Source organism: Lolium rigidum, chromosome 1, assembly GCF_022539505.1.
Source record: "Lolium rigidum isolate FL_2022 chromosome 1, APGP_CSIRO_Lrig_0.1, whole genome shotgun sequence".
In the NCBI taxonomy this organism is placed as follows: domain Eukaryota; kingdom Viridiplantae; phylum Streptophyta; class Magnoliopsida; order Poales; family Poaceae; genus Lolium; species Lolium rigidum.
This window is the reverse complement of record NC_061508.1, coordinates 78,447,705-78,459,303: the sequence shown is the minus strand read 5'-3', so window position 1 is coordinate 78,459,303 and position 11,599 is coordinate 78,447,705. Positions and strand designations below refer to the sequence as shown.

The 11,599-nt window shown below is 44.1% G+C and overlaps 1 protein-coding gene across 1 annotated transcript; it reads left to right on the top strand.

Moving 5' to 3' along the window:
* Positions 1-10,139: 10,139 nt before the first annotated feature.
* Positions 10,140-11,143, top strand: LOC124676169 (cinnamoyl-CoA reductase 1-like). Its single transcript, XM_047212247.1, has 4 exons — positions 10,140-10,313; positions 10,391-10,579; positions 10,676-10,838; positions 10,950-11,143. The coding sequence occupies exons 1-4, from the start codon at positions 10,233-10,235 to the stop codon at positions 11,141-11,143; spliced, it is 627 nt and encodes a 208-aa protein (XP_047068203.1). The 5' UTR covers positions 10,140-10,232.
* Positions 11,144-11,599: the final 456 nt, after the last annotated feature.

Genomic DNA, 11,599 nt, shown 5'->3' with positions numbered 1-11,599 from the left:
TATCGCAGAGGTTCTTTCATGGAACCAAATGGATCACGACAAGAGTGCTCTTTGAGAGTCTCATGTCTATGTCGGTGACTCTGCCACACCTCCCTTTTCAGCATGAGTTTCCCCAAAGTGTTATCTTGTGCATCTCTCAGGAATTCTGATCCTGATCGTGTTCTTCTTTAGTTGCTTTCCGACCTTTGTCTGCTTGTTAGCAACCAAATGGTAAATGTGCATTGATGTCTCCAATGCATTTTACCCTTGTGGTCCGTCAGGACATTCCACTTCGGTATGTCAGGAGAAACAAACTCCAATACCTTGTCCATTTCGAAGACTTGGTCAAAGTGTTGTAATCCGCAGATTAAGAGGCCTCGTTAGCTTCTGTTCTGTTCTACCTTGGAGTATCACCCTCTTTTATATCATGAGGTCGTGCTTTGTATCATGGCCTTATTGATGAAGTGATGCTCTTACATATCTTTACTCGCCCTTCCTCCGAGTTATCCGTGCTTGGGAATGTTGGGGTGTACTTATTGATGTGGCTATCCAAGATTCTTAGAAATTCTTATTTCTTTGAAATCCAAGGACATTGATGTCATTCTTAGCATAATTGGTTCGCCAATTATTAAGCGAAGTTTGATTGTGCTGCCAAGTCCTTTTGTTCAGGCACACATATTCGGTCAAAGAGTTAGGTTAATGCCAAAACTCTCAAGACCATATCGCTTGCTTTGTAAAGCAAGTTCCCCTCTTGAATTCAGTGATATACCGGTGGTTCGTGATATTACGGATGTCTTTCTAGGAGTATCACCATGTTGCTACATGACCGTGTTGTCGAGTTCATGAGTACGTTGGTTCGTTGAACTACTCCTTCTCCAAGAACCGTGCTTGGATAACCCTGGACTAGTTGGTTGAGCTTAATCAACAACTTGGAGAGTTGAAAGACAAAAGGTCTATCCAACTTTGTTCCATCATAAAGGGATGTCTAGTGTTGTCTGTGTTGAAGTCAGAAAGTATCTCCTTTATGGATATGCTATCTTCCCCATATTTGATTTGAGTATGGGCAATCGTCAAATCAAACTCGGTTCTAAGGACTAAGATGATGTTTATACTCATGGTGTCTCGTCCGAGTATACCTTCATGTCCTTTGGTCCGACCAATATTTCTGTCGAGTCCATATAGAATATGAATCCCTCATTGGAGTATCTTGATAGTTTGTTGTTGAGCCCATCGATGACATTCTTATCTTCTCCATATCTAAAGAGGTTCATATTGAACAATTGGCCTTAATGTTGGAAACTTTTAGGAACCATCTTTGTGTTTATTGCGAAGTATGTGTTCTGGATGTTGGAAGTGACCTTCTCTAGTTCACGTGCACTTGCTGAAAGATGTCGCCATGGATCTGAGTCGAGTTCCCTTTGTTTTCCTCGGGAATCATCGCAAGTCGGTCAAGCATGTGCGGAATATTCTTGAGATGTAAGGTTGTTACCTCCATTCCTTGAAACATTCCTCTATGCACACTAAGCTACTGACTGGTTTGTTCAAAAAAAGGAGAAGCAGCTGAAGAGCTTCAATATCTTCTTTGATGTCCCCACAATGACTCAAAGGTGTTACATTGCAAGTTCATATGCGCGCAATTGCCTTTGGCGATCGTAACCATATGGATTATGCAATCTGGCTCAATCTTTTGGAGCTTGACATTGTAGTCTATAACTTGAGAGTCTAGCGACTTTACCTTTGTGGTAACTTGTTGCAATTTTTCTAATCGGACATTCCGAGTCCGAAATATCTTACACCTAACCTAAGCTGAATCTCAAGCGGCAATGATGGTTAGTGTTTCTCAAGGAATTTTGACATAGGCCTCTTTGTAAATCCGACAAGATTGATGTCGTGGTTAACACATTAGTCGGAAGGCCTAATGCCATAATCTCTTGAATCATCAAGAATAACCAATCTCCATGAGGATGTTATGCGGCTTATTCTAAGAGTTGCCACATAGCCTCTTTTGAATTTCAAAGTCCGACCTTGACTCGATGACCTACTGAAGGCTCGTCAATAGCCTAAAAATTGGTGTCTACAACATCAAGGAGAACATTTTAAGCAGAGTTGCTAAATGTCTCCCGGTCAATCCCTTGAAATCATTTCTCCGGTGACAACAACTTCGTTCGGAGAAATTTCACTCACCGCTGATCCTTGGCACTTCTCTAGCCGTACCCTTCCCTTTCCGTTGGTCATTACCTGAAATTCTAATCAATTCACACGTTGTGTGAATTCGTCAGTCATCTAGGCCCTAGCCTTTTGAGTAGACAACAATCATTTCATGTACCCTTGCCAGAAAAGTGACTATGATTCTTAAATCCACAGTTGCTATGGTTGGATAGTCATTTGTGCTTCCATGAGTCACCCTCTGTAAGAGTGCCTCGTCATGGTATCAAAGGCGGTTTAACTCCTCGCTACCTTGTCCTTCATGTTCTTGTCAAGCGTGGAGCAATTGTCTACCAAAAATTTGAAACTTCTTTTGTCTCTTCCGTTACCTTGACGTGTTTCATGTTTGTTAGCTCAAGAGTTGTTTTTAGACACTCCTTCCATGAGTTGACCATGAGATACTCGATCTTCGTGAAGATCTGTCATTCTGGTGTTATTCCCTCTTCTCTTTAGAATACTAGAGAACAACCTCGAAGCAAGGAAAAGAAGATCTTCATTCAATCATGATGTCGTGGATCAACTTCATTCATGGTGTTGTGGTCAACCTCTTCATGGTGTCGTGGATCAACTCCTTCAACAAAGAAGATCGTCGTGGTATCAACAAGCTCGTTGAAGACCGGTGTAGTCCTTGTTACTTTCTCTTTTCTTACCTTAGGAATCTCGGGGACGAGATTCTTGTAAGGGGGGTAGAGTTGTAACATCCCTGTTTTTCTAAACCTAATTAGGAGTTGATTTGTGCATTCATGAGCATCATATAAAATCAACTAAAAAAATTTCTTTTCAAATAAAGTTGAAACCCTAACTCTCAAGTACTTTCTCTATTTTGAAATGGTTTCAAACTTACAAAATAGTGTTATGTGGTCCCTCCCATATCATTAAGAAGGCCACAAAATAGTTATGCAAAGTCTGGAGATATTTTGTTGGGTTTCAAAAGTGTTCAAAACATAAAATACATTTGAATTTAGCTATGTTTTAAGTTTTCCTGGAAATCTCCAAGAAACCAGGGGGCTATGGGCAAATTTGCCCTTGTCCTCTTCTTCCTCACACGCAGGCATCTGCGTGGCCGCGCCCGAGCGCCCTGCACGGCCACCTCCTCGCTCTCCTCGTCGACGAGGAGACGTCCGGGGTCTCTCCCCGCATGCCGACGCCTCCCTCGTCCCTCGTATCTCCCTCTCTCTCTCCCCCGAAATTCCCCGTACATGAAACCCTAACCCTACGTGCTCCCGGTAGCTCCGGCCATCTTCGATTTCCCGTCATTATGCGCCGCCCCGAGCTCCGTTGAGGTCACCCTTGGCTCCACCTCGTCTCTAGCCACCTCTACGCCGAAGGAATCGAGCGGGGATGCTCGGAATCGACCCCCGTCTGCGTCTTCTCCACCTCCCGGTCACGGCCGCCGCCGTCGATTCCGGCCACCCCCGGCTCCGGCGACGGCACCATCCGCTCCGGGGTGAGCTCAGGGTCCTCCTGGACCCCCTATCCCTCTCCCTCTCGCTCCGGTCCGCCCCGCGTCGAGCACCTGCGAGCTCGGCCGCCGGCCCTCGCAGCCGTGGTCGCTCCGGCGACCATTGGTGGGCGGCGCCACCACCGGATGGTCGCCCGCATCGCCTTGCCTCTTTTCCCCCCCTCGCGCGCCTCGTTTGCGGGCTCAATCGCCCGATTGGAGATCAACCGGAGCTCCCGAGTGTGCTCATGGCCGCGCCGACGTCATGCGCGACGTCGGCGTGACGTCATATTTCCCTTTTCTATTTTCTCGTTTATTTCCAGTAATTGTTAAATAATTCATATTAAGTCAGAAAAATATAAAAATATATATCAATTTGATCAGAAAAACATTTCCTATTTGTTTATACATGTTTCATACATGATTGAACCCATTAAATGTGGAGCTTAGTAGAAAACCTAATGCAACCCTCTCATATGTCGGGGTCCGATGCCGGAACCCCTTTAATCTGATGATGCATCTAGGGTTTACTCAATTCCATTAATTTGACATATCATCATCTTTGAATGTGCATTGCATTATGCCATGTATTGAATGTTATTTCTCTATTTCTAGTATTTGCTTCTTCGCGATCGATAGAGCACGAGTCCGAGACGATGAAGATCGACAACACCGAAGATCAATAATTGTCCATCAACGAACAAGTCAAGCATGGGATCCTCGAAGATCCATATTGGTTTGTCAGGGACAAAGGCAAGCCCTAGCCTGGTTCATACAAGTTTTACAAATGCTTTTACTCTGGTTCCTACATATTGCATACGATTCAACTGTCTTTTATCGATAGGTAGAGTTATCCTATCTATTGCATGTTCCACCCTTGTAGCCTCAAATACCGGATCCACTGCTCCTAGCATAACTAGGTTGGGCATGTGTGCGTCGCTAGAGCCTTTATCTCTTTATGCTTAGCCATGCTTAGTTTGTTACGCTGCTACTCCGGTCTTCGGATCGGAGCCATACAATGAAATGAAACTAGCATGACAGGTTGACGTGGTAAGTATAGAGATATTGTTAAACATGATTAAAGGCTCGGACGAGAGGCCACATTGGGATGTGGTGGGTTGTTTCGTTTCGCCGACCCTAGGAACCGAGTTCTCGCCTCTTGAACCAAGACCGAGCGTACAACCACACGAGGCCCTATTATGGTACCCTCTCGACTCACTAACTTGCCTAGTAGATTTCATGAGTCACATAGTTTGCGTGTTATCCGGACATATGCATCGAAAACGTTTGTGAAAAGGTGCATAGCATACGGGTAGGTAAGCGTGGCCGTGGTGGCTGGGGTTAGAGTCCCCGGGGAAACCCACCTCGCCTCACATCGTTAAGGACCGACTTCGGGACTTGACCCGTTACGGCGGAACAATCCTTAGCGCGTGACTCATGGTCTCGGCGACGACAAGGTAAAGGTCGTGGTCAACCACTCTCTGCCGGCTTTCCAAGGAAGAGAGCTAATGTACTCGGCACTAAGAATCGGTTGGCACGTGTGGGTAAAGTTGTGCACCCCTGCAGGGTTATGAATCTTTTCGAAAAGCCGTGTCCACGGTTACGGACGACTTGGGAATGGATTCTGTGATCATAGACAACTTGAACCTGATCGTAAAACTTGGCAATCAATGTGTGTTTACGGATACCTTCTTCGGGTGTTGAGGGGGTAATCCGAGGATAGTGGTTCGAGATGATGAAGATTGGTGGATACAAGATGATGATCAATAGAGATAGAGATGTCGCTCTCTTATCCCCTTTTAAAGATTCTGAGTAGTCGAGCTTCTCCTCTCTCTTGTCTTACAAAGGAAAACTGGCTTTACGCAAAAGAAGCTCCACAGAAAGCCCGCATACCAGCTTTGCTAAAAGGTTGTACTAAGTCTTGTTGAGTCCCTGTACTCAGCTTTGCATGCTTTTGTTTCAGAAGAAGTCGCTCCAACAGATGGTGGTTTCTAGTCGACATCGACGAGTAGCTTGGGGTTCCCGGTGGCAGCCTGGAATCTATGGGCTGGGACGTCGCCGTTATGCTCCTGGCCTCTTAGGCCTTTTGCTATCTTGCTATGTCTAATAGCATAACTTCGCTTCCGTTGATTGATGTAATGTCAGGTCAGTGACCTCTGCTTGTAATACTTTGGTTCTTCGCTCAGTTATGAGCTTGTATTACTTCTTTGAGTCGTAGAGTCACTGTTGTGTTACCGATTCTCTCACTGTAGTCTCTCGAGCTCTAGGTTAGGTTTATGTCAGATGAAGATCTGGTATTTGTCTAACCCTGAACCCGGGGGTGCCACAGATATGCTGTCATGTGTTTCGTGGGTTTTTCTATTTGTGGTTTTTCATGTAAAACTTAGTGTTCTGATTCTTCGTTTGATCTACTTTTCATTCTTGATTCGGTAATAATTCTCTGATCTCCTTGCATAATTTCCCCAATGAAAAATAGATATCGCACAGTTTGTTTGATTGTGTGGTTTGTTGACCAGATGTACTATCCCCAATGATCTGTCGCTTAGTTTTGGTTCGTTGTACTCATTCCCCAAATCTAGAAGCCAGATGTTGTATCTTTCTTGATGTATTGTGTATGCCCCGTCTCTCCTGGAATGCACATGCATGAAAAACCAGTAACTCAACTTATTTGGGAAACTGGCCCAAATATTCAAAAGTTCAAAGTATCGCTACTAATAATGACCGGCTAAGCGAGAGACACAAAGGGCCACCTTATGTTTCTGTAATACGCAGCAGGAAGATACTGATCGGAGGCTTATGGATCGGTGTAGTATGAAACCCCGACAATATCTTCTTTTCTTTGGAAAAAGGAGAAATGACCGCCATCATATCCTAACGCCGGCCGACAGCACCTGGTCATAGCAAAAAAACATTGGATTCCCTCTTGCTAGCGATCGAGTACTTACTAATCAATGGCTTATGTCCACGGTTCTTAAACACAGACATACAGATAGAGTCTACTTTTGTAGTACAATGTATGGCAGCAAATAGATCCTTCACGTGCTGCAATCTCGCTTCCCCATGAGTATACAAACTTCCATGAGTATACAAACTTCCTGATCGATCAATCGATCATCTCCCTGTATACTTGCGGCTACGTGTTAATTTCTCGGCACTACCGGCGAACGATCTTGTGGCAATCTAACTAGCCGCCGACCGATCTGCTCAAGATATGCGCAGTACGTGCTACGGGAAAGAACCAACGAAGCTGCTCATCTGCTCAAGATAGAAGAAGCACGTCTTTGTTTTATCAAGCGCTAGACATGAAAGTGAGATCGATTTGTGTTTACTGTTAACTGTTTATCCCAAAAGTATATACGGATCACTCATATGCTATGCACACTCGCGGAAGGGTTTTTTTGTTCCATCTTCCCCGGAGAGGCGGTGAAATAATCTGGTGACGACTGAGAAATCTGTATGCCCTGGCCCCTACGTCAGGCGCCCACCGTCCGTACACCCTTCCGCATGTGTGCATAGCTGGAGTTTTATCAATGTACTCCGTATAAAGATAAAGCAAAGTAAGAACCTGAGAGAGTTAATTTAGTGCAGCTCATACATGCCGCCGGTGACTTTCAGCTTCGTCAGTCTTTTGAGCTGCCGTTGACTTTCAGTTTCGGCGATCTGGCGTGACGCGCTGGCCCACGACAAAACTCTATGGCTCTCAACTCTATATAAGAACAGACCGTTTCACTCGTTTTCCTGAATTCCATAAAGGCATATACAATGGTAGAGAAGGTATGCCTTCCCTTACCTCACCACATCAGTTAGAGAAGACATTAGATATAAATCATAGAGTGCATTATCTCTTACCGCCATCGCTACCAATTAATATGAATAATTAAATTTTGTAGGGTGTTGCTAAGGGAAGGCATATGTGATACAATGGAGAAAATAGTCTTTCCTTATTTTGTAAGAGATGATTCTTTAGCTAAGAGAAGACAGTCTTGTCTCTCTTCATTCTCTCTCCTCTAACTAAATAAAAATCTGATGTTGCATCGCTACCAAAAGACTAACATTACCTCATTGTAACTGCCCTAAACGCTCCGTACGTCAAGAAAACCGTATGGCTCGCTCCAAAAAAAACCGGTAGCTGCTAGATGGAATGGAACCGCCCTCGTTCCCGAAAAAACAGGTAGCTGCAAGATCGAACCGCCGCCGCCCCACACAGCCCCGGTCCATCGGTCCGCCGCCTGCTGTGCTCCCCATCCCGCTGCTCGCAGATCACCTACAGCTCCATGCCGATCGCTAGATCTCAGCGAGTGCTCGCCTTCTTGGACTGGGAAATCCCGTACTCGGCGGGACTCGTCCGTATTCACCAATCACCATCCCCTACAGACTCCCCCGACGGCCTCCGCAATTCGGCTACCATCCAGAATATTACGAAGGGAGAAACAGTAGTGGGATGCAGGGAAGAGAGGAGATGCAAGCACCAGGGAAGAAAGGTCGGGGCCAGCGGAGAGAGAAATCGAAAGAGGGAGATATGGATCGAGAGACAGAAAGATAGCAGAGTGTGGCCGCCTCAGCAAATGGATCTAGAGCAGGCCGTGAGTGCCTTATTTTTGGAAACGTGTGCGTCCGTTGCATGCTGCTGATTTTGCCTAGCTGCAGTGTTTCCTGTGTGTGCTTTGTTGTTTGTTCTAGCCGATGCTTATTGTCTGCCTTGTGTGTGCGCTTTCCTGCTGGGTGCATCTCTTCTGCTGATTAGGCTGCTCATAGTGAGACTACTCATAGTGGGAGTAACATAGCTAGTAACATCACACAACCCAATGCATTTTGGTGACATGGCATGTCAATGAATGAAGAAAGAGAGTGAGGTGGTAACTAGCTATGTTACCATAACATCACACATCCCAAAATAAGATGAGTCTACAACATATTAATAACTCAATGCATGACACCACATATAAGTTACTACCCACTATGAAGGTAGTAACTTAGAGTAGTAACATATGTCATGTTACTAGTCTAAGTTACTCCCCACTATGACTAGTCTGAGGAGTAACTTAGACTAGTAACATATGCCATGTTACTAGTCTAGGTTACTACCTTCATAGTGGGTAGTAACTTATATGTGGTGTCATACATTGTATCATTTATTATGTTGTAGACTCATTTTGCCTTGGGGTGTGTGATGTTATGGTAACATAGCTAGTTACCACCTCACTCTCTTTCTTCATTTATTCGCATGCCATGTCACTAAAATGCTTTGAGATGTGTGATGTTACTAGCTATGTTACTCCCACTATGAGCAGTCTTAGTACTACATTCATCGTGGTTATAAGACCGGCGCGTATTTCTAGATTACTAATTTAAGCAATATAACATAAATTATATAATATAAAATTATTTCATTAGAAAGTAGAATATCTAAACTTTATAATGGTATATGATTTGTATATATGTTTTCTATTATGTTGCTAAATTTTACGATCTAAGGATAAGTGGGGGTTTATAATCTCTAACAAAGGAAGTAGCCGTGAATGTATTTTTTTTCCGGCGGTCACCAGAAAGGGAAAAAGCGTAAAACCCCACATGAACTATCATTTTATAATACGATTGGCCGGGTAGCTGTGAATGTCATGATTAAGTTATTGTTGTTAGAGTGAATTCCACTTTTTACCTTGTAGTTGTGCATTTGTGACACATATTACCCCATTTAGTGAAACTTATACCAAAATATCCTACTATTTAGGATACTTTAAACATAGTTTAGACTCAATTTATCATTTTACTTGTTATTGTTAGATATAATAGGTATGATACGTCGATATGGAGCGATAAAATATGTAAATATAGAAGGGCCTCATGGACGATTTATGCTCAAACTTGTTTAATCCATATGTTCCCTTCATCACTAACGTTTTGATATTTTTTAACCCCGATCATCACCTAACATCTTGCCCAATGGACATACACCAAAAAATAAAGGCATAAAACCTTTAAAATGGGTAATCTACACAAAATTTCACTCGGCGAGGTAATTAGAGTCACAAATACAAAACTACAGGGTAAAAAGAGGAATTCACTCTTGTTGTTATTCACATATCACAAATAAATGGTAGCTGTCATACCTTGACTTTTGGTGAATACATTCATACGCACATACTTTTGAAAGATCGTCAACACTATGGCGAACAACAAGCGAGGAATATTCAAAGTGTTGATCCATAGAGTTCTGATTGTAAATAAATATGTTTCTATTCTTTATCGTACTAAGTGAGTATGTTAGAATCATATATAATATTAATGTGTCAAAGTTATTTTAATCCTTGCGCCATTTTTTACAATTCGTCCTACGCTAAATTATTTTCATCCTTTGCTACCACATACTGACATACAATCCTATCAGAAAATAGTGATGAGACTTCCTGGTCGGATATTATAGGGCAAAATATGTATTTCCGTAGCAACGCACGGGTATTATGCTAGTATAATATTATAATAGAATAAGCTAATGAGTAATTCTGATCATGTTTCAGGTGAGAATAAGACCGGCCATCTGAGGTCGTTAGAGAACGCTTCTGAAAATCTCAAGCTTTTCAAAGCCGATCTCCTTGATTATGAGGAGATGAAAGCTGCCATAGCAAGATGCCAGGGGGTTTTCCATGTGGCCTCCCCGGTTCCTTTGGCCAATCTGACGGATCCAGAGGCAAGTTTTACACTTGTAAAGATGTAATTCATCACATGTTTCAGAGTGTAATCTTAGGCTGAAGGTATTTCATATAGCTAGATGTTGTGCGTCATGCTGTCGATGGTACCAAAAATGTACTGGAGGCTGCATCTGCCGCCAAGGTTCGCCGAGTGGTTGTCGTGTCATCCATTGTTGCCGTGGATATCAACCCCAAAGATTGGCCCACAGACAAGATCGAAGATGAGAACAGCTGGTCAGACGTAGAATTTTGCAGGAATAATGAGGTACTAGCAGAGAAGCACAATGTTTTTGGTGTGATCTTAAACCCAACAATTTTCCATAGACTTCTGATTTCGTTTTCTTCCCCATGGATTTTGCAGGACTGGTATTCAGTTTCCAAGATCACAGCAGAAAAGGCGGCGCATGAATACGGAGAGAAGACCGGCTTGGATGTGGTCATTCTCAACCCAGCGGTGGTGTTTGGTCCCCTGCTGCAGCCAACGGTGAACGCCAGCAGCCAGTTCCTGATCTACTTCCTGAAAGGTAACATCAAGCCTTCAAATTCAATCATCATCTCACAACACCTGATCATCATTCATACGTCGTCTTCTTGATATTTTTTTCTCATGTTTTGACGAGTGTTGGTGGCTGCAGGAGGACCTGACCAGATGAGGGACAAGCTCTGGCACATCGTCGACGTGCGAGACACCGCCGATGCGCTGCTTCTGCTCTACGAGGCGCCCGAGGCCTCTGGCAGACACATCTGCGCGCCGCACATCATCACCGCCCGGAACCTGAGGGAGCTGCTGAAGAGGAAGTACCCGCAATATCCTCACATCAGCGAGTAAGCACATGCCTCTTCTTTCCTTCTCGTGCACTCGAACGCTGAATTGAAACGAACGTCGAGCATTGGTTGACTACGTTCACCGTGGTAAAATTTCAGGGACAGCATCAATGACATGGACCACCCGGCGCCGATGACCTCCGACAAGCTAAAGAAGCTGGGATGGGAGTTCCGATCGCTGGAGGAGACCATCGACGACACCGTCGAGTTCTGCCGTCAAGCAGGGATTCTGGACGATGTGGCGGGAGCGGCGCCATGGCGTTTCCCTCCTGTTTACAACAAGATTTAGGCTCCGCTGGGCCAGCAATGATGATTCGATTCAATAAGGTGCCGACCACTTCAAATTTTAAAACTCTTCTCACAGTAGCCCACAGGACGCTGCCCCTCCCAGTGACATACATATGGTGAACTTTTGTGTAACGAAGCCATGAAAAAATATCAAAGTCAATAATTTCATTTG